At 53.1% G+C, this 20610-nt stretch overlaps 1 protein-coding gene across 4 annotated transcripts in view; it reads right to left on the reverse strand.

Annotated features, from left to right (window-relative positions):
• Window positions 1–2632: 2632 nt before the first annotated feature.
• The window catches only part of PDE4B (phosphodiesterase 4B), a 190375-nt gene continuing 172397 nt past the window's right edge, over window positions 2633–20610 (reverse strand). For 3 of the 4 annotated variants that reach the window (XM_021535579.3, XM_021535580.3, XM_021535581.2), the window contains 9 exons: window positions 16494–16587; window positions 11222–11400; window positions 10713–10811; window positions 10429–10593; window positions 10105–10204; window positions 9234–9388; window positions 9016–9138; window positions 7097–7279; window positions 2633–4672 (listed from right to left, as the gene is read on the reverse strand). In XM_021535579.3, the coding sequence (XP_021391254.2) occupies window positions 4307–4672; window positions 7097–7279; window positions 9016–9138; window positions 9234–9388; window positions 10105–10204; window positions 10429–10593; window positions 10713–10811; window positions 11222–11400; window positions 16494–16587 (1464 nt within the window). In that variant the 3' untranslated portion in view covers window positions 2633–4306. Of the gene's footprint in view, window positions 4673–7096; window positions 7280–9015; window positions 9139–9233; window positions 9389–10104; window positions 10205–10428; window positions 10594–10712; window positions 10812–11221; window positions 11401–16493; window positions 16588–17288; window positions 17522–20610 lie in introns of those variants that run through there. The other variant, XM_021535582.2, reaches the window with a different exon arrangement.

The following is a 20610-nucleotide window of genomic DNA, read 5'->3' on the forward strand; positions in this document are numbered from 1 at the left end:
GGAGGGGTTACGTGTCTCAGGGGTGATGGATTATATACCAAAGGATGAGGGGGGAAGGGTCTTGCTTTCCATCACACCCCGAAATCTTCCGTTCGCCTGTCCCTATGTGCCACAGAACGGAGGGCTCTGAGCCAGCGACGCTCCCAGCACCTGGTCGGGGGTTTCCACCCTCAAACCAGGGAGAGCAGAAGGCTCCGGGCTGGTTCTGCGCTGAGCGCCCGCTGGCGCGTTCTCCCGGCTGCTGCTGCGGGAATGGGGCGGCTCGGAGCTGCGGGATCCCGGGGGAGCTGCCTGGCACAACCAGGTCATGGGAGGGACGGGAATGACGAGAGCGCGGCCTGGGGGAGAGGGGGCGCGGGCAGAGCACCCCGGGCACCCACCCTGAGCCCCGTGGGTGCTCCGCCCGCAGCCGCAGCGCCGCTGCTCCCTCCCGGTTCAGTGGTTCCCCAGAAGTGCCGCTGCTGTTCCAGCCCAACCATCCCCGCACATCCCCGCACATCCCCGCACATCCCCGCACATCCCCGGGAGCCGCGGGCAGGACTCGGCTCACCCAGCCCAGGGATGTGGGAAGGATGAGTTGGGGTGAAGGGGATGGTTTAAATTAAAAGGGGAGAGATTTAGTTGGGGTATTGGTAAGGAATTGTTCCCTGGGAAGTTGGGCAGGGCTGGGATGGAATTCCCAGAGCAGCTGGGGCTGTCCCTGGATCCCTGGAGTGCCCAGGCCAGGCTGGACACTGGGGCTGGAGCTCCTGGGACAGTGGGAGGTGTCCCTGCCAGGGCAGGGGTGGGATGGGTGGGATTTAAAGTCCTTCCAACCCAACCCAATTCTGGGATTCTGCTAATCCACCGGGAAAGTCAAATCACTACTGGCCCTTCAAGGAGTTTCTACCAAGGAATTTCCACCAAGGAGTTGCAGAGGTTGAAAATCCCGCGGGATCCAGGGGCTGAAGCCCCTTCTGCTGGGCCAGCAGGGATGGACAGGAGGCGGCTGGGTGGGAATGCAGCAGGAGATCCACGCGTGTTTCCCGTCGCTCCACCAGGGAAAGGCAGCGGAGCGGCGCAGGGACACCGCCGGAGCCGCTCTCCTGCCCTGGCACAGGATGTTTTTTACTGGAAAGTCGCTTGGTTTGGGTCAGGCCGGGACATGAAAGCTCCCGCGGGCCGGGCCGTGCGCGGCCACCGCTTCCCGTCTGCGCTCGCCTTCCTGTCGCCTCCGCTGGCACCGCAGGAAGGACGAGGGACCGGGCGTGCCGGGGGGCGGCCGAGCCGCCCGAGCGCTCCTCTGCCCCGGCCGGAGGAACGGCCCCGCCGGGCCAGCGGCGATGGAGCCGCTGCGGATGCCGTGGGAATTCTGGGGTTAGACATGGGAGGGTCTGGGCTGGGACATGGGAGATTCTGGGTTTAGACATTGGAGATTCTGGGGTTAGACATGGGAGGGTCTGGGTTGGGACATGGGAGGGTCTGGGTTTAGACATGGGAGATTCTGGGTTTAGACATTGGAGATTCTGGGGTTAGACATGGGAGGGTCTGGGTTTAGACATGGGAGGGTCTGGGTTTAGACATTGGAGATTCTGGGTTTAGAAATAGGACATTCTGTTTAGGACATTGGAGATTCTGGGTTTAGACATGGGAGATTCTGGGTTGGGACATGGGAGATTCTGGGTTGGGACATGGGAGGGTCTGGGTTTAGAAATGGGACATTCTGTTTAGGACATTGGAGATTCTGGGTTTAGACATGGGAGATTCTGGGTTTAGACATGGGAGATTTTGGGATTTTACATGGGAGATTCTGGATTTAGACATGGGAGGTTCTGGGTTTAGACATGGGAGATTTTGGGTTTTTACATGGGAGATTCTGGGTTTAGACATGGGAGGTTCTGGACTTGAGCCACAGAAGGTTCTGGGCTTAGGTCATGGCAGATTCTGGGTTTAGAAATGGGACATTCTGTTTAGGACATTGGAGATTCTGGGTTTAGGACATGGGAGGGTCTGGGTTTAGGACATGGAAGATTCTGGGACATTTGACATTGGAGGTTCTGGGTTTAGGACATTGGAGGTTCTGGGTTTCAGACATTGAAGGTTCTGGGTTTAGGATGTTGGAGGTTCTGGGTTTAGGACACTGGAGGTTTTGGGTTTAGGACGTTGGAGGGTCTGGACTTCAGCCATGGGAGGTTCTGGGTTTCAGACATTGAAGGTTCTGGGACATTGGAGGTTTGGGGTTTAGGACGTCGGAGGTTCTGGGTTTCAGCCACAGGAGGATTTTGCATTTTGGCCACAGAAGGGTTCTGAGTTTAGGCTGTAGGAAGGTTCTGGGATTGAGCCATGGGAGGTTCTGGGTTTAGGACAGAGGAGGCTTTGGGTTTCAGCCATTGGAGGGTTTGGGGTTTTGGCTCCAGGAGTGTTCTCAGCTGTGGGAGGTTTTGGATTTTGGCCAAAGGAAGGTTCTGGATTTCAGCCACCAGAGGGGTTTGTGTTTTGGCCACATCAGGGTTCTGGGTTTTGGCCCTAGGAGGGTTCTGGGATGGAGACACAGGGGAATTCTGCGTTTGGGGGTCCCATTTTCTGTCCCCTGAGCTGTGGTGACACGGCCCACGCTGCCTTGTAGACAAAAACCCCCTGAAGAGCCGCAGGCTGGGCCATGCTTTCATTTATTCACTTCATATAAAAATCTCTTAAGAATGCGTCTGAACACAATATAGAATACTATAACATACATAGTGTGAAACTTTGGGGAACAATAAAATAACCACCTGGAACAATGCAGTGTTCAACAGACAAACAAACCCATTGATCATGCACAACTGTGCTATTGTCATGAACTAATTAGTCACGAGTTGGACCAAAAAGCTTGAAACATATTTTACAAACTGAGATTGACACCGCTCACGATGCCGGACAAGCTTTGTCAGAGGAAGTTTCACAGCACAATTATTACATCAGTTCACATTATTTTTTTTCTTTTTTTGTCATAGAGATTCACATTGGGTTGTTCAGAAGTTGGAACATGGTGACATTGAACAGCCAGCCCGGGCGTGGGGAGCTCTTTGTTCGGTTCCCTCTCTCCGTGTTCCTGGCAAATTCCCAAATTCGCTGCCCTGGGATGTGGTGTCCCCTCCTCACGGGCGGCTGCCACCCGAATGCCCTTCCTGGGTTGTGTCTGTCTCTTCAGCTATGTTCAGGTTCTTGGACTTTATGCAATACAAAAGGTTACAAGAAAAAAAGGCAACTCTTATTCCGAGTTTTCTACCCCATTAACATCGCCGCCGACAGGCGATGCTAATTCATATAAATTAATAACTTACAAAACATTACAGTATGTACAGTAGGTAATAAATACACTGTTATAAACAGTAATGGAGGTGGTAGAGCTCGAGGCAGTGCAGGAGGAGGAGGAGGATGGTGGACCTAAACCTAGGGAACGTGGACGAGAGGCCAGAGGAACACAAATATCCGAGCGTGCAAATTCCAGGGAGCTGCCGAGGGGGAAGGCGTGTCACACACTGCCTTGCCACGCTTACTCAGGGATGGACTGAGCTGTGCCAGGGGAAAAAAAAAAAAACCTGCCCTCTGTCCTGCTCCCCACAAACCCAAACCCCGGGGAGGAAAAGAATTCCCGCTGTTCCCAGCGAGGGAACGGTGCACGATGGCACCGCGCGACTCCCAGCAGGTCACCGGGGGGATTAAGAACACACTGAAGGTGCAGTAATGCAAAGCAGAGGGTTTCCCCTTCTGTTCAGTCTGTCAAAGTGATTGACTGCAATAAAATGACAGGTATTGCCCACGAAAAAAAAGGAAGACTGCTTCTGGTAACAGGAAGAATCCAAAAAGTAGCCGTCGCTTCCGGAACACCTTGTGTCGCTTTTGAACTACCAAGCTCCGTGTGTTGAATTAAGAGACTCTTGAAAAGACATGAAAGTGTTTACAAAGAAGGCACACAGGTCTGCAGACAGGTGGACAGGTTGGATATGAGTTATTGATCAGTAGTTTCTATCAGTCTAACTGGTATAAACTCCAAAACTAACAGTATAAAATCTCTCAGTTGTGTGTCAGCGCCGCCTCGGCCCGACCCAAGCCAGCTCCGGGACAACGCGGTGCTCTCGGCTGACCAGGCTCAAACCACAAGGCAAATCACCCGTGCATTTCCTGAGCAACATTCCCTACCCCATCTGTAACCCTGACTCCAATCTCAAGCAGCTGGAGGATCTGCCAGCCCCGTGGCAGAGGCTCAGCCCCGGCTGCAGAGGCTGTCGGAGGCTGCTCGCAAGCTCCGCAAGTGTTTCAAAGCCACTCCCGCGGGGCCAGGCCATTATGTGTCCACAGGAGATGTGTCTTCTGTCACAATCTCGATGGTGGCCTCCCTCTGGGGCTCCTCCTCCCCGGGCTGGGCCACGCAGAGCGTCTCTGTATTGCTGAAGTAGCCGAGGTTCTCGCCGTCCTTCTCGGGCCCGTCCGAATCCTCCTCCTCCAGCGTCAGTTCAAACTGGAACTTCTCCATCAGGCCCTGGCAGTCCTGGCCCCGCTCCTCCAGGGGAGGGGATGGGCTCTGAGGTATCATGCTCTGGTACCAGTTCCTGTTGTCCTCCAGAGTGTCCAGGATGTCCTGGGCGTCAGGCTGCACCAGGTCAGCCCACGTCTCCCAGAGCGGGTGGACGATGTAGTCGATGAATCCCACCTGGAAAACAGAGGGACACACACACTTAGGGCAAGGGAATAACCTGCAAAAGGTGCATGTCTGAAAAGTTCACATTACATTCCTTTTACAAGGAAAATAGCAGGAGCAAACCTCCAAACCAGCACAGCCTGATGCAGACACAATTGTCTGACAGCCAGAGCTGCTGGGTTGGGCTGATGAATCGCCCAAAATCAAACCTTGGCTGAAGTGTCACTAAAAGCAGGAGCCAGAAGGAAATTCAGGGGACTGGGCTGACCCCCCCAGTGTGGGCAGCAGAAAAGGAGAGGGGGAATCCTGCTCCTCTGCCCTGCTCAGGTGAGGCCCCACGTGCAGGGCCAACATCAGGAGCATGCGGAGCCCAGAGGAACCCCCAGGGCTGCTGCAGGGCTGGAGCCCCTCTGGAGCCAGGCTGGGAGAGCTGGGGGGGCTCCCTGGAGAGGAGAAGGATCCAGGGAGAGCTCAGAGCCCCTGGGAATGTTCCCCTGGAGAGGAGAAGGATCCAGGGAGAGCTCAGAGCCCCTGGGAATGTTCCCCTGGAGAGGAGAAGGATCCAGGGAGAGCTCAGAGCCCCTGGGAATGTTCCCCTGGAGAGGAGAAGGATCCAGGAGAGCTCAGAGCCCCTGGGAATGTTCCCCTGGAGAGGAGAAGGATCCAGGGAGAGCTCAGAGCCCCTGGGAATGTTCCCCTGGAGAGGAGAAGGATCCAGGAGAGCTCAGAGCCCCTGGGAATGTTCCCCTGGAGAGGAGAAGGATCCAGGGAGAGCTCAGAGCCCCTGGGAATGTTCCCCTGGAGAGGAGAAGGATCCAGGGAGAGCTCAGAGCCATCAAGGGCACTGGAATTGTTGTGCCCAGCCCACGGCTTCGTGCGGGGCGGGGAACAGCCTCTCCCCGAGCCGGGCGCAGATGTTTGCTTTGGGAATTGCAGCCTAGACACAACAGGATGTCAATAGTGTCCAATTGGAATGGGCTGGGCAGGCAGCTCCAGGGAAAGGTGGTGAAAAGTTCCTGCTGCGCTGGGAAAAAGAGACTTTGGGGTGGTTGGAACCCAAAATGTTCCAATGCTCCACGGCGCCGATGGGTGACAATCAGCACTCGTTAATCAGCGTTTCTTTAAAATCATTGTTTCGGGTCACCGCTCCTTTAAAATCATCCCAAATCATGCAATAATTGGCTGCATGGCTCAGTGCTGATCCTAAAATATTGAAAGGGCATCTCAAGCTTTGAAATATTTGCATATTATTTTCTAATCCACTCCTTGTTTCCCTCCAGCACGGACACACCGCTTCCCTTTCTCCTTTGCCACTCCACCATGGACATTTTGAGCAATTCCTGTCTTTTCTGCACAGCAAAAATGGCATTTGGAAACCTCCAGCACGGACACGCCACCTCCGTCTCTCCTTTGCCATTTCATGATGGACATTTTGCACAATTCTTGTCTTTTCTGCACAGCAAAAATGGCATTTTAAAGCCTCTGGGAAGTGCAGATGTGAAGCAAAGAATGAATTGGAGCTCACATGTGGAGCACATGGGCAAGCCTGGCTGAAGGATTCATTTCTTGTTAGGTTAAGAAATCCGACAGATTTTTCCAACGAAATCACCACGCGGTTGAGTGAATAATTTTGAAAGCACTTGGCCGAGCCCAAGAGGACATTTGGAAATAATTATCATCAATTTTGTTACTTATTCAAGCTGAAAAACCTCAGTGATGACTTGCTGGAGTCATTCAAAAACAACAACCAAGACAGCATTATATAAAGGCTGGAATCTGTTTGGACAAACAATAAATTCCTGGTTTCATTCCAGATTATCCAGGCGAAATTTTATGGCCTGTGCTACGCAGGTCAGAACAAAATCTGACCTTGAAACCATTGTATGAATCAGAACTAGGGATGAGCCAGTTCATCCCAAAAAACCAGAGGCAAATGCAGCTCCTTTTAAGTTTTGCAGGGACATAAATGAATATTTCTGGGATTCACCCTGCACAGGGCAGCTCCAAAAGCCTCTGGTTCAACTGGACACGTGCACTGCAGGATTGTCCTGGATAACGAGTGACAGGCAGGGCTTGGCAGGGTCCTGAGGGGCATCTCAGGTGGGAGAAGCTCCCAGTGCTGCAGATCAGTGGGCACAACCCCGGTGGGCTGAGGAGGGAGCGAGGGCAGGGTGGGCAGAGCAGAACTGCCCTTTCCAGCCCGGGGAACAAAAGGATCCAACTCCCTCTGGAAACTGGGGCACGAGGAGGTGCCAGGGGGATGCAGAGGAGCTGGAAGGGCCTCCCCAGGCTGTGAGAGCCCCAGGCACAGCTGGATGTCAGGGTGGATCAGCAGCCACGCTCCGAGCCCTGCCTCCTCTCCTGGTGGTGCTGCAGGAGCAGCCGAGTTCCAGCCCTGCTCTGAAACGCCAAGAGCTGCAGCTCAGGCCCAATTACCTGGGATTTCTCCACCGAGGCCGTGTGTTTGTCACACATGGGGCTGATCTCCATGCCTCTCTCCCTCTCCTTGTCTCCCTGCTGGAAGAACTCCTCCATGATCCTGTCCGTCCACTGGCGGTACAGCTCCAGAGACTTGGTGGGGTTGCTCAGGTCTGCACAGTGCACCATGTTCCGGAGAACCTGCAATTACATCCACCAGGGAGCTTGTAAGATCAGCTGCAAGAAGAGCAGCCTTTGGAGATGGATCTGCAGAACGTTGCACCAGAAGATTCTCTGATTATGAAACAGACCATAAAAACATCAGAAATGTTGTGGGGCAGCACGTGAAAGAGCTGGAGCTGCTGCAGGGAGCCCAGAGGAACCCCCGGGGCTGCTGCAGGGCTGGAGCCCCTCTGGAGCCAGGCTGGGAGAGCTGGGGGGGCTCCCCTGGAGAGGAGAAGGATCCAGGGAGAGCTCAGAGCCCCTGGGAATGTTCCCCTGGAGAGGAGAAGGATCCAGGGAGAGCTCAGAGCCCCTGGGAATGTTCCCCTGGAGAGGAGAAGGATCCAGGGAGAGCTCAGAGCCCCTGGGAATGTTCCCCTGGAGAGGAGAAGGATCCAGGGAGAGCTCAGAGCCCCTGGGAATGTTCCCCTGGAGAGGAGAAGGATCCAGGGAGAGCTCAGAGCCCCTGGGAATGTTCCCCTGGAGAGGAGAAGGATCCAGGGAGAGCTCAGAGCCCCTGGGAATGTTCCCCTGGAAAGGAGAAGGATCCAGGGAGAGCTCAGAGCCCCTGGGAATGTTCCCCTGGAGAGGAGAAGGATCCAGGGAGAGCTCAGAGCCCCTGGGAATGTTCCCCTGGAGAGGAGAAGGATCCAGGCAGAGCTCAGAGCCCCTGGCAGGGCCTGGAGAAGGACTGGGACAAGGCAGGGAGGGACAGGACACAGGGAATGGCTGGGAGCTGAAAAAAGATCAATTTAGGCGGATATTGGGAAGGAATTCCTGGCTGTGAGGGTGGGGAGTCCCTGGAATAGAATTCCCAGAGCAGCTTTGGCTGCCCCTGGATCCCTGGAATGTCCAAAGCCAGGCTGGACAGGGCTTGGAGCTCCTGGAACAGTGGGAGGTGTTGGGTGGGATGGAATGAATTTAAAGTCGCTCCCAACCCAAACCAGTCAGGAATTCTGTGATTCCATCTCCACGGCTGAGCTCAGCTGCCCCAGCCCCAAAGTGCTCACACGGCCCAAGCCTCACACCTGGAGCAGTTGTGGAAGTGTCAGTGGCTTCACACAGGTTTGGTTGGGGATCCAGCTGCTCCCCAACATTCCAAATGCACTTCCATGCTCTCGGGGAAAGAGGTGAAATACTCCCACTCCATGGAATGAGTAACATCCCCTCCACACAGGCACAGAACGGGCCTGACTAAGTGGCCACAAGGATTTAGGCAGCACCAGAGGGTTTGATATAAAAAATATAGAGTTTTCCCAAAGCAGAGAGGTCACCAAAGCAGAGAGCAGAGCAGGATGTGTCTCATCCTGCTCCAGCACTTCCTGGGCACTTCTGCAAACCAAGGATTCAATTACTGAGGGAACAGACTGTCCAGCAGGAATTCCAGCAAGTTCCCAATGAAATTCTTGCAGTGTTGTAACAGCAGAAACAATGGGAGAAAGCAGCAAGGGAATTTAGGAGCTCTCAAAAACTGACCTCAGAATGTGGCATGTTTGCAGTTCCAGGTGTTAAAAAGCCCTAATTCTGGGTTAACACCTAAATAATAGCACCTAAAAAATATGGGACCACCTCATGGTTCTTTTTAGTGCAGAAGGAAACGACTGCTGAGAATTCAGTTTCTCTGTATGATTAATTTCAAAGCCACAGCAAAACCAGGAGTGTGGCTCGTCATCCTGGCCAAAACACCCCAAATCCAGGGAATTTGGCTGCCTCACCTGTATTCTGTCCGTGTAGTTGTCCAGAAGGAGAACTCCTGAACTGGTCACCTTCTTCGTTTCCACCATAGTCTTCAGATCAGCCAACAGACTCATGTGCTTGGACATATCAGTGGCCAACACCTTTCCAGAATGGGGAAAAAAAACAGGATTTCAGGAGGGGAAGGCACAAAAAATGACCATTTTTGGTTCAGAAGAGGAGGAGGGAGTGGCCATACCATGTCGATCACCATCTTCCTGAGGGTCTGGCGCTGCTTCTTGGTCAGGTTCTGGAAGATGTCACAGTGCTCCTCCTGGAGCAGCTTGAAGCCCACGGCCAGGTGGTGGTTCTCCAGCACAGACTCGTCGTTGTACATCAGGGCCAGCTCGGAATCTGGGCAAGGAACACCAAACGTGGGACTCCAGGCTGGGAAATCTGAGGTTTCCAACGGCCAAGAGGAGCCTTGTTCTGGGCACTGAAAGGTTTTTGTGGGGGAAAGTTTCTTTTCTCATCCCTGGAAGGGTTCAGGGCCAGGCTGGATGGGGTTTGGAGCAGTCTGGTCCTGGGGAAGGCGTCCCTGCCCATGGAATTCTGGATGATTTTAGGATTCTGGGATTCTTTTTAACTCCATGAGCGCCAGCGCCAGCCTTTGCTCAGTCCCAGTGACAAAATAATGCTCAGTTGACTCAGTTACAAGTCACTGGCAGCAGAATCCTGTAAAAAATCCTCCCCAAAACACAACAATCCCCACATTTTGGAATCTGCGCTGAGCCTGTGGCAGAGCACAACACGAAGGCCGATATTTGGCTTTCTGGTTGTCAACAGCAGTAGGATTATTTCTCTTATCTTAATGGTAAAGTTTGCACTCAGGGCTGGCAGAGTTATTATGTGTTAGCAAGTAGTAAATATTGACTTTACAAATTGTGCTACAACGGTTCCCTTTGTCAGGGATTGCATTTTAATTCCTGCTTGAGCCCAAAATGCCTCACTCCTCCACTGCACCGAGTTTGGAGAGGGCAGCACAGCCTGCAAGTTGTCACTGGTGGCACCTAAAAAGCATTCTCATTGCTTTCAGGGTGAAACTCTGAGGGATTCAGAACAAAACTCACTTGTGTTAATCAGGAACTGATTGGAGACCCCGGGGTGATCCACGTCATGGATTGCAGCCGCGAAAATGGCAGCGAGGATTTCCAGATCCGTGAAGACGGCCTAGGATGGAGCAAGAGGAGCCTGTCAGAGGGGTTTTACCTCTCAGCAGCGGGCAGGCTGATTGAGGGCAGCAAATTGTGCTGTCTCAGTGGGTTTTTTGGCGCTGCAGAAAGGAGAAGGTGGAACACAGATCCCTCACGCTGAGGTTTCCCAACGATGGGAGTGCTCGGAAGAGCCACGGGTGCCCACCCCACGCTGAAAGCCAAGGCAAGCAGGGCACTCACATCCAGGGCAGGGGTGGAGAGCAGCACGTGGGTGGACTGGGCCACGTCAGCAGCGTGCAGGCTGTTGTGGTAGGCCACGTCCGAGTGGTAGTGGTCCTCCAGGGTCATCATGTAGGTCACGAACGTGTCCGACGAGATCTTGAAGGTCTTCAGCAGATCCCTCTCCTGAGGGGGCAGAGCAGAAACACCCGGCTGAGAGCCAGCCCAGGCAGGGGGGCAGAGGGGAACTGGGCACGGGAATTCCCCTGGGAGCAGCAGGGAAGCTGCACTGCAGGAACACACACCTGGAATATGGCGTACATGATGCAGGTCAGCGGCCGGTTGTGGGAATACCTGGCCACGTTGAAGATGTTGAGGCCCCACTTATTCAGGTCTTCCAGCTCCTTTGGAGAGCACCAAAAAATAATGGTTGGAAATGGTTTGTCCAGGCAACTCTGCATTTGCCCCAAAAGTTCACAAACATGCAAATGTAATGGTTATTTTAATTATGTAAGTGCTGAATGTGTGAGCTGCATGAGCACAGAGTAACTGTGAAGGGCTGGCTTTGTGTTCCATAATTGCTCTCCTCAGCCTTCAGCACCTTTTTTCTTTCATTTTAGGGCTATTTTCATGTATTTTTAAATGTAAAATACACTCTTAAGGCTAATTACAGCATTTCTAATGGGCACATCACTTCAGGGATACTAATTACAGTATTTCTGATGGGCACATCACTTCAGGGATACCAATTCCAAGGGGGGAAAATCCATTCCCAGCTTCCAGATCCTCCCAGAAGAGCAGGAATCTCTCCTACCTTGGCCAGGTGATCTTCCTTTTCTGTCTTCACCCCAAACCGTGAGATGCTGGTGTTGTTTAAGCTCGAGCTGTGCATCAGCTTCTTCACCCCACTGATCTGTGTCATGAGCTGCTGCTTTTTCTTCTTCTCCCTGTCCTTCTGGGTGGGAGAAGGGATCTCCACATCGTTCTGCTTGTCTGGAACAGAGCAGGGGGACATGAGTCAGCACCGCGTGAGCTCCCAGCACATCCCCCAAAATCTGCCCTCCAGCTGCAGCCTCTGCTGCCCACTTCAAACCCGGGGGTTCTGCTGATTTTGGGATCCAAAATTGAATTTAAAAAAGCAGTTACAAAAGCTCTGGTTTTGCTCTCTTGCAGCCACTGTGTGGTTTGGGGACGCTGGGCATGGCCAGGAATGTCTCTCTGGGCATGGATGTGGCACCTGGGGACACGGATGATGCTGGGAATGGTTGGACCCCATCATCTCCAACCTAAAGATTCTGTGATTTTCCATGCCTGGAAGGCAGCAGGTTCTCCTCGGGGATAAATCCCAATTAATTTTATTCCTTATTTGCAGGAAAAGAAAAGATACGTTCAATGACAATTTTTTTTTCCTGAATAAGGTAAAACCACATTTATTCTCCATATTTTCACTTTTTAGAGTGAATATCCCCTGCTCTTAAAACCAGTAACAAATGGGTGTCACTGATCCATTAAAGATTTTTCCTTTAGAAATTCGTATGGAATAGCATCCAAAGCACAGGCTAAATCCCCGTTGCCATTCTCAGGGAAAATCACAGCTTTATGCACACGAAGAGGCCCAAACCTGGCTGCTTGGCAGACGTGTTTAGCAAACAAATACATCTCAAATCCACGTGGTGTTCACTGCCCTACAGCTGAGTTCTTCAAGCACCGGCCCAGCGGCTCACGACTTCCACCCCTGCCATTTCTCATGGATTTTACCACAACCTCTGAACACCTTGAGGACCTCCAGAGGCTTCCAGGCAGGAGCTGCTTTTGCCTGGGTTTAATTAAACCCCTCTGAAACCCCAAGCAGCAGCAATTAGCAAAGGAGTCATCATTCACAGCACGGCTGGGCTGACACCAGAGGGTGTTCCCTGCATTTTGCTGAGCCACCGAAGGACTTTCCCCTCCATAATCTCCTTAGCAGTGACCAAGGCAGCACCAAATGGCCACTCGGGAGCAGAAGTCCCTGCTTGGTGGCACCAGGGTGCCCAGGGGGTGGCAGTGCCCCTCGGGTGTGCTGGGGAACCTCTGCTGCTCCTCCCTGCCCTCCCCAGCCCTGTCCTTGCTGGGAAGGCAGGGCTGGACCCTCTGGCCCTGCCCGGAGCCTTCCCGGCCCATTTCAGCACGGAATTACAGAATAAATGGGATGGGAGGAAGCTTAAAGATCATCTGGTTCCACCCCCTGCCACGGCAGGGACACTGCCACTGTCCCAGGGTGCTCCAGCCTGGCCTTGGCACTGCCAGGGGTGTTGGGCACCTGTGCCAGGGCCTCATCCCCTCCACAGGGAACGATTCCCAATTCCCAGTCTCCCATCCATCCCTGCCCTGTGGCAGTGGAAGCCATTCCCTGCGTCCTGTCCCTCCCTGCCCTGATAAAATCAAAAGGCTGAATGAAGTCCCTCAGTCTGGGTTTAATATCTCTGAACTATCCCCAGCTTTGGAGATAAATGAGTGTCCTCCTCACTCGCTTCTTTTTCTTTGTTTGTTCAACCTTCTCACGTGCAGGCTCCTGTTATTTTGGGCGTCCATTTAATTTAATTAAATTTTAGGAAGGAAAAAACTAATTCATAAAATTAGTTACCCGTACCAGCACGACTTCCTGAAACAACTGATGATCCTTTCAAAAGCTTCCCTCGTTTTTTTTTTTTTTGAGGATGAGCAGCCAGGCTGCAGTCTGGAGAGCCTGAACCCCTCAGCAGTGCCAGCCCTGAGTGGCCTCACACGGGGATGTCACTGTCACCGGGCACGGGAATGGACAGAGCATTGCCAGCCCTGCCAGGGCACACAGAGCTGCCCGAGCTTGGGAACAGCAGGAATTCACACCTGGAGCTGCTGGAGAGAGCCCAGAGGAACCCCCGGAGCTGCTGCAGGGCTGGAGCCCCTCTGGAGCCAGGCTGGGAGAGCTGGGGGGGCTCCCTGGAGAGGAGAAGGATCCAGGGAGAGCTCAGAGCCCCTGGGAATGTTCCCCTGGAGAGGAGAAGGATCCAGGGAGAGCTCAGAGCCCCTGGGAATGTTCCCCTGGAGAGGAGAAGGATCCAGGGAGAGCTCAGAGCCCCTGGGAATGTTCCCCTGGAGAGGAGAAGGATCCAGGGAGAGCTCAGAGCCCCTGGGAATGTTCCCCTGGAGAGGAGAAGGATCCAGGGAGAGCTCAGAGCCCCTGGGAATGTTCCCCTGGAGAGGAGAAGGATCCAGGAGAGCTCAGAGCCCCTGGGAATGTTCCCCTGGAGAGGAGAAGGATCCAGGGAGAGCTCAGAGCCCCTGGGAATGTTCCCCTGGAGAGGAGAAGGATCCAGGGAGAGCTCAGAGCCCCTGGGAATGTTCCCCTGGAGAGGAGAAGGATCCAGGGAGAGCTCAGAGCCCCTGGGAATGTTCCCCTGGAGAGGAGAAGGATCCAGGGAGAGCTCAGAGCCCCTGGGAATGTTCCCCTGGAGAGGAGAAGGATCCAGGGAGAGCTCAGAGCCCCGGGCAGGGCCTGGAGGGGCTCCAGGAGAGCTGGAGAGGGGCTGGGGACAAGGCAGGGAGGGACAGGACCCAGGGAATGGCTGGGAGCTGGAAGAAGGTAAATTTAGGTGGAATATTGGGAAGGAATTCCTGGCTGGGAGGATGGGGAGGCCCTGGGATAGAATTTGCCTCTGGATCCCTGGCAGTGCCCAAGGCCAGGCTGGAGGGGTTTGGAGCACCTGGGACAGTGGGAGGTGTCCCTGCCAGGGCAGGGGTGGCACTGGGTGATCCTTATGGTCCCTCCCCACCCAAACCAGTCTGGAATTCTGTGACTAAAACAAGCCCAGAGCTGACCACCAGCCAAATCCCTGCACTGGCCCCTCTGTGCACAGCCCTGCTTGAATTCCCTGTTTGGATTCATGCTCGGAATTCAGCTGAGCAATACAATCAATGCATCCCCACAAAGCAGCTCCAAACTTCCATGGATTTTTAATGCTGTCCAGTGTCCTAAATGCAGGCAGCAGCTCCAGCTGCAGCTGGATATTGGAATCACTTTAAAACTCTTAATGGCAATAATTGTGTGTCACACAGGGAACAAATTCCGGCCCTTCCAGCCTGGGGGCATGAATCCCCAGCATCCACGGGCACTCAGCCTTTGGAGCTGCTGGATTCAGGGATGTCCATAAATATGAGGCTCCTCATTTTAGAAGCAAATGGTCACAAATGCTGAAGCTGCTTCCTGAGCAAATCCAATTTATTCTAACAAACGTTGACACAGAGGCTCCATTCACGTCCGTGGAGCTGTGAGCTCCTACAGAATGAATGAAATGCAAAATATTCGGTCTTTTTTTTTTTTTTTCTCCTGACTTCTGGTTGCAAAATGAGCAGATTTACACAAAGCAATGGAGAAAATTCATTTTTTCATTGGGGGTGATTCAATCTGAGCCCCATCTCCAAGGGAAGGTGCAGCTGGTGGCAGCAGTGGTGGCAGCTGGCCCTGGGTGACTTTGTCCTTTCCATAAGGTCACGGCAAAAACCAGCATTGCATAAGGCAGCCACCACCTGCAGCCCCAGGAATCCTCCCAGAAACAGCTCAGGAATCATCCCAAGGCTGGGGAAGGAATTCCTCTGGGGCTACACTTCCACAAGCAGCATCTCCCCCTCCCCGCAGCCGACTGAAGTGAACACCCGCAGATTGAAGTGAACACCCACAGATTGAAGTGAACACCCACAGATTGAACACCCACAGATTGAAGTGAACACCCACAGATTGAACACCCACAGATTATGAAAACCCACAGATTGAAGTGAAAACCCACAGATTGAAGTGAACACCCGCAGATTATGAACACCTGCAGATTATGAACACCCGCAGATTGAAGTGAACACCCACAGATTGAAGTGAACACCCACAGATTATGAACACCCACAGATTATGAAAACCCACAGACTGAAGTGAAAACCCACAGATTGAAGTGAACACCTGCAGATTGAAGTGAACACCCGCAGATTATGAACACCCACAGATTATGAACACCCACAGATTGAAGTGAAAACCCACAGATTATGAACACCCGCAGATTGAACACCCACAGATTGAAGTGAACACCCACAGATTATGAACACCCACAGATTGAAGTGAACACCCACAGATTATGAACACCCGCAGATTGAAGTGAACACCCACAGATTGAAGTGAACACCCACAGATTGAACACCCACAGATTATGAACACCCGCAGATTGAAGTGAACACCTGCAGATTGAAGTGAACACCTGCAGATTGAAGTGAACACCCGCAGATTATGAACACCCACAGATTATGAACACCCGCAGATTGAAGTGAACACCTGCAGATTGAAGTGAACACCTGCAGATTGAAGTGAACACCCGCAGATTGAAGTGAACACCCACAGATTGAACACCCACAGATTATGAACACCCGCAGATTGAAGTGAACACCTGCAGATTGAAGTGAACACCTGCAGATTGAAGTGAACACCCGCAGATTGAAGTGAACACCCGCAGATTATGAACACCCGCAGATTGAAGTGAAAACCCACAGATTATGAACACCCGCAGATTGAAGTGAACACCCACAGATTGAAGTGAACACCCACAGATTATGAACACCCGCAGATTGAAGTGAACACCTGCAGATTGAAGTGAACACCTGCAGATTGAAGTGAACACCCGCAGATTGAAGTGAACACCCGCAGATTATGAACACCCGCAGATTGAAGTGAACACCCACAGATTATGAACACCCGCAGATTGAACACCCACAGATTGAAGTGAACACCCACAGATTATGAACACCCGCAGATTGAAGTGAACACCCACAGATTGAAGTGAACACCCACAGATTATGAACACCCGCAGATTGAAGTGAACACCCACAGATTATGAACACCCACAGATTGAAGTGAACACCCACAGATTGAAGTGAACACCCACAGATTGAAGTGAACACTCGCAGATTATGAACACCTGCAGATTGAAGTGAACACCCACAGATTGAAGTGAACACCCACAGAGGGGAGCTGTGCACGGGGCAGTCAGCCTCCCTTCACCCTTCCCCAGCCCCAAAAAGCAGTTCCTTACCCAGGAAGGTGTTGGAGATGTACTCGGACACTTGGTTGCCGGAGCGGCTCATCTCGGACAGGTGGGTGAGCTCCCGGTTCAGCATCCTCTTGAACTGCGAGGGGGAGAGCACAGGAAAATGGCATTTTTTTATGGAATCCTCTCCCAAATCCACGCCTCGGTAGCACGGGAGGCTCCCCCAGCCCGCAGAATCCCGGGGATATTCGGGATGGAGTCGCTGCCAGATGGTTTCATTTCCACCCTGCTCGGCATCACCGTGGCTGGGTCTTTCTTTTCAGCCCACGGAATAAATTTTCCTCCAGAGATGCTCGTTAATTGTTACAGTCACAAACGAGGGGAGAACGATTCAGATAAACCTCAGATTTTTTATCTCGGGTTGACATTCCCCATCCCTAAACCACCTTTTGTTCTGGATTTTCTACATTTGCTCCGTTTTGTATTAAATAGCTGCATATCCAGAGGAGAAATACGCCCTAAATCTGAATATCATACAGCAAAATGTGGGATTCGGGCATGATTCCCTTAGATATTCATGCTGTGATCCTGCTGATTTTATAATCCAACATTTTCACTGCTGCATCATTTTAACCTGCAACACCGAATTCCCAAAAAAAAAAAAAAAAAAAAAAAAAAAAGACATCCATGGACTCTGCATGCACACTACACACACAATTAGCCAAAACACACAAAAATCAGCATTTTTAAAGCATAGTTTCCTCACAGAGGCTTTCTCCAAACAAAAAAAAAAGCAACAACAAATCGTTAATTAATAATCCTTCAAGGACTTCAACCCACCTTAATGTAACCCCAAGACACAGATAACAAATAATTGGCTTCAGGCATTTTGGAAAGCTCCTGGAAAAGCGGCGCAAATCGCGGCTCCGACGGGAGAGGAGCGCTTCCCGATGCCCAAAACTCAGCGTCCATGCGAGGCGGGGATCCCGCGGGAAGCGGCGGCCGCGGATCCCAGCCCGAGCATCCTCCGCCCGCCGCGGCTGGATGCGGGATGAGAGCCGGGGAGGCGCAGAGGGACCGGAACGGACCCGCACGGATCCAGCCGCGTGCCGGGAAGGGCGGGGGGGGGGAATCTGGGGGAATTTGGGGGGATTTGGGATCAGCTCCTGAAGGGGGTCCCCGATCCGCAGGAGCGCGGCTCAGCGGAGCGGGGAAGTGATGCTGACTCCGCCAACACAGCCATGTTTTATGGGAGAATTAAAATGGAGGAAGCTCCGGGAATATTGAAATAAGGGGGGGGGGAAAGCAAGCAGCAGTCTCCTCTCCATTCCTGCTTTGCTTGAGTGCTGTTCCCTACAGAGACTTTCAAAATATTCCCAGCTGGATTTTAAAAAGCGTTTTTCACATTTTCAGTGCGATCGGGGTTTTCCTCCTCTGTGGCAAAAGGGCAAAATGCAGCAATGCAGCAAAATGTCCCTTCACAAACTGAAATGCCCTTCAGACGAGAGGCACAAAAAATAACCACCTTAAATCTGTAACTGCAATTCATCAATTCATACATTCATTCTTAAAAGAATGCATCTGTCATGTCCCTGCCCAAGGCAGGGGGTGGAACGAGATGAGCTTTAAGGTCCTTCCCAGCCCCAACCACTCTGTGATTCACAATCCAGATTTCAATATTGAATCAGTTCTGCAGCTTTTGTTTCAAGCAGACAAGCAATCCCTTTATGAGGAACCCAAAGAAGATCCCCTCGTGCTGGGGTCAGTGGGAGGTGCAGCTCTGCCCTGCTCAGGACGTCCTTGGTGATGGTGCTGGGAACACAGCACACGCCAGGGGCCAGGATTCCCAAAAGAAAAGAGCCAGCTTTGCTGTGAAACCCTCTCCCGACTCCAGCTGCCTCTCCTGGGATGGTGGCACGAGGCTGCCCCACGTGAGGCGTGGGCACTGCCCAAAATCCTGGTCCTGCTCCCCCCGAGAGCCCAGGCTGGACAAGGCACGGCTCCAGAGCATCCAGGTGGGATTCCAGCTCAACCTTGGGCCACGTGCAGCAAAGGAAGTTGTGGCCCACCTGCTCCTCTCCTGAAATTCAAAACAGGCAGAGGTGGGAAGCTGATGGCATCTCCCTTTCACCTGTGCAGCCCAAAGGTGGGGAGTGACCTGCTGGGACAATGCCACCCCTGTCCCTGCTGTCCCCTCCCACTGCAACCTGCCAGTGCCAGGGAAACAGGGAATCCTGGAATGGTTTGGGTTGGAAAGAACCTTAAACCCACCCAGTGCCACCCCTGCCATGGCAGAGACACCTCCCTCTGTCCCAGATTGCTCCAAACCCTGTCCAGCCTGGCCTTGGGCACTGCCAGGGATCCAGGGGCAGCCACAGCTGCTCTGGGCACCCGTGCCAGGGCTGCCCACCCTGCCAGCCTGGAATTCCTTCCCAGTCCCACTCACACCATCACACTGTGAGACCTCACACTGCAGGAAAGTCAAACAGCTTAAATCCTGTCCCAGAGGATACAGGAAGGAGAGGGATGTGGAGGTTGGCATCCCACGGGGTATGGACAGCAGAGGGATGAGGAGGCTGGCATTCCATAGGATGCAGGAAGGATTAGGATGTGGAGGCTGGCATCCCACGGGATACAGGAAGGAGAGGGATGAGGAGGTTGGCATCCCACGGGATACAGGAAGGATTGGGATGAGGAGGTTGGCATCCCACGGGATACAGGAAGGATTGGGATGAGGAGGTTGGCATCCCATGGGATACAGGAAGGATTGGGATGAGGAGGTTGGCATCCCATGGGATACAGGAAGGATTGGGATGAGGAGGTTGGCATCCCACGGGATACAGGAAGGATTGGCATGAGGAGGTTGGCATCCCACGGGATACAGGAAGGATTGGGATGTGAAGCGTTTTGGCTGCCCAGAACGCCTCCCACAGCACTGGGCCCTGGATTTTGTCCCACAGGGTCCCCACTCCACCTCCTGCCAACCACGAGGGACAAAAGCCTTTTGGAAGTGCCCAGAAGAGGCTCGGAGAGGAGCAGGAGGGGCACAGGAGCATGTGCTGCGACATTCCCTGCAGCCCCTGCAGCACTTCCTGCAGCCCAGCACGTGCTGCAACATTCCCTGCAGCCCCTGCAACATTCCCTGCAGCCCAGCACGTGCTGCAACACTCCCTGCAGCCCCTGCAACATTCCCTGCAGCCCAGCACGTGCTGCAACACTCCCTGCAGCCCCTGCAACACTCCCTGCGGGCAGCAGAACCACAGCACTGCTGGAAGGACCGGGAGGATCAAACCCAGCTGAGCTCCCTGGAGCTGTGGGAATCCCCTCAGGATTTGCAGTTTCTTGGGATTCGTCACCCCGACGATGCTGGCACCTAAGCAGGATTTACTTTACCACACGCCCCCTCTCCAAAAACACCGAGGCACCCCGGATGCTCCACTGCTCGTGGCGGGTTTTTGGGATTTTTCCTCATGCCGGGACGCTCTGGAGCGGCGCTGCTTCCCGGGAATTGCCCTGCAGGGAGCAGGCAGGCTGCTGCCTCTGCAGGGATCAGTGCCTTATGCCATGTGCAACCCTCCTGGAGCAATCCCGGCCTTAAACGGAAAACAAACAGATTGCAGGGGGTGAGGAGAAAATTCCAAACGCAGGGAATGGGGCTTTGGAGAGCGCCGCCTGCAATTACGGTAACGCCCGCAGCCACGCGGGGAATTACGGTAATGCCCATCTGCGGTGCTGTTATTTTCATTAATTTCCGTAATTAATGACAGCTCCCGTGCCTTTTCCAAAGGACGTTTGCGCTGATAAAGTCGCCAAGAGATGGGAATCAGGAGTGTAGGGATGAGGAGGGGATGCTCACCTCAAATCCGGGGGGTTTCCCTTAAAAAGGAGAAAATCAGGAAATGCTCAGCGCTCCTGTCCCTCCACCCCAAACTCTGACCATGCAATTAATGCCTTTAACTGACGGGAGGAGTGCAGATAACACCAATAAGATCAAGCCCAGGTGCCATTTTCCATATCCAAAGGCACAGCCGACATTCCCAGCTGGTCTGGAAGCATCTGGAGCTTTGTGTGAGGAACAGCCCTGGCATGACGTGGAGCTTCCCCGTTGTCCCTGCTCTGAAGCAACCACAGAACTCATCTGCACCAGATGAAGTCTCCCAGA

Source organism: Lonchura striata, chromosome 9, assembly GCF_046129695.1.
Source record: "Lonchura striata isolate bLonStr1 chromosome 9, bLonStr1.mat, whole genome shotgun sequence".
In the NCBI taxonomy this organism is placed as follows: domain Eukaryota; kingdom Metazoa; phylum Chordata; class Aves; order Passeriformes; family Estrildidae; genus Lonchura; species Lonchura striata.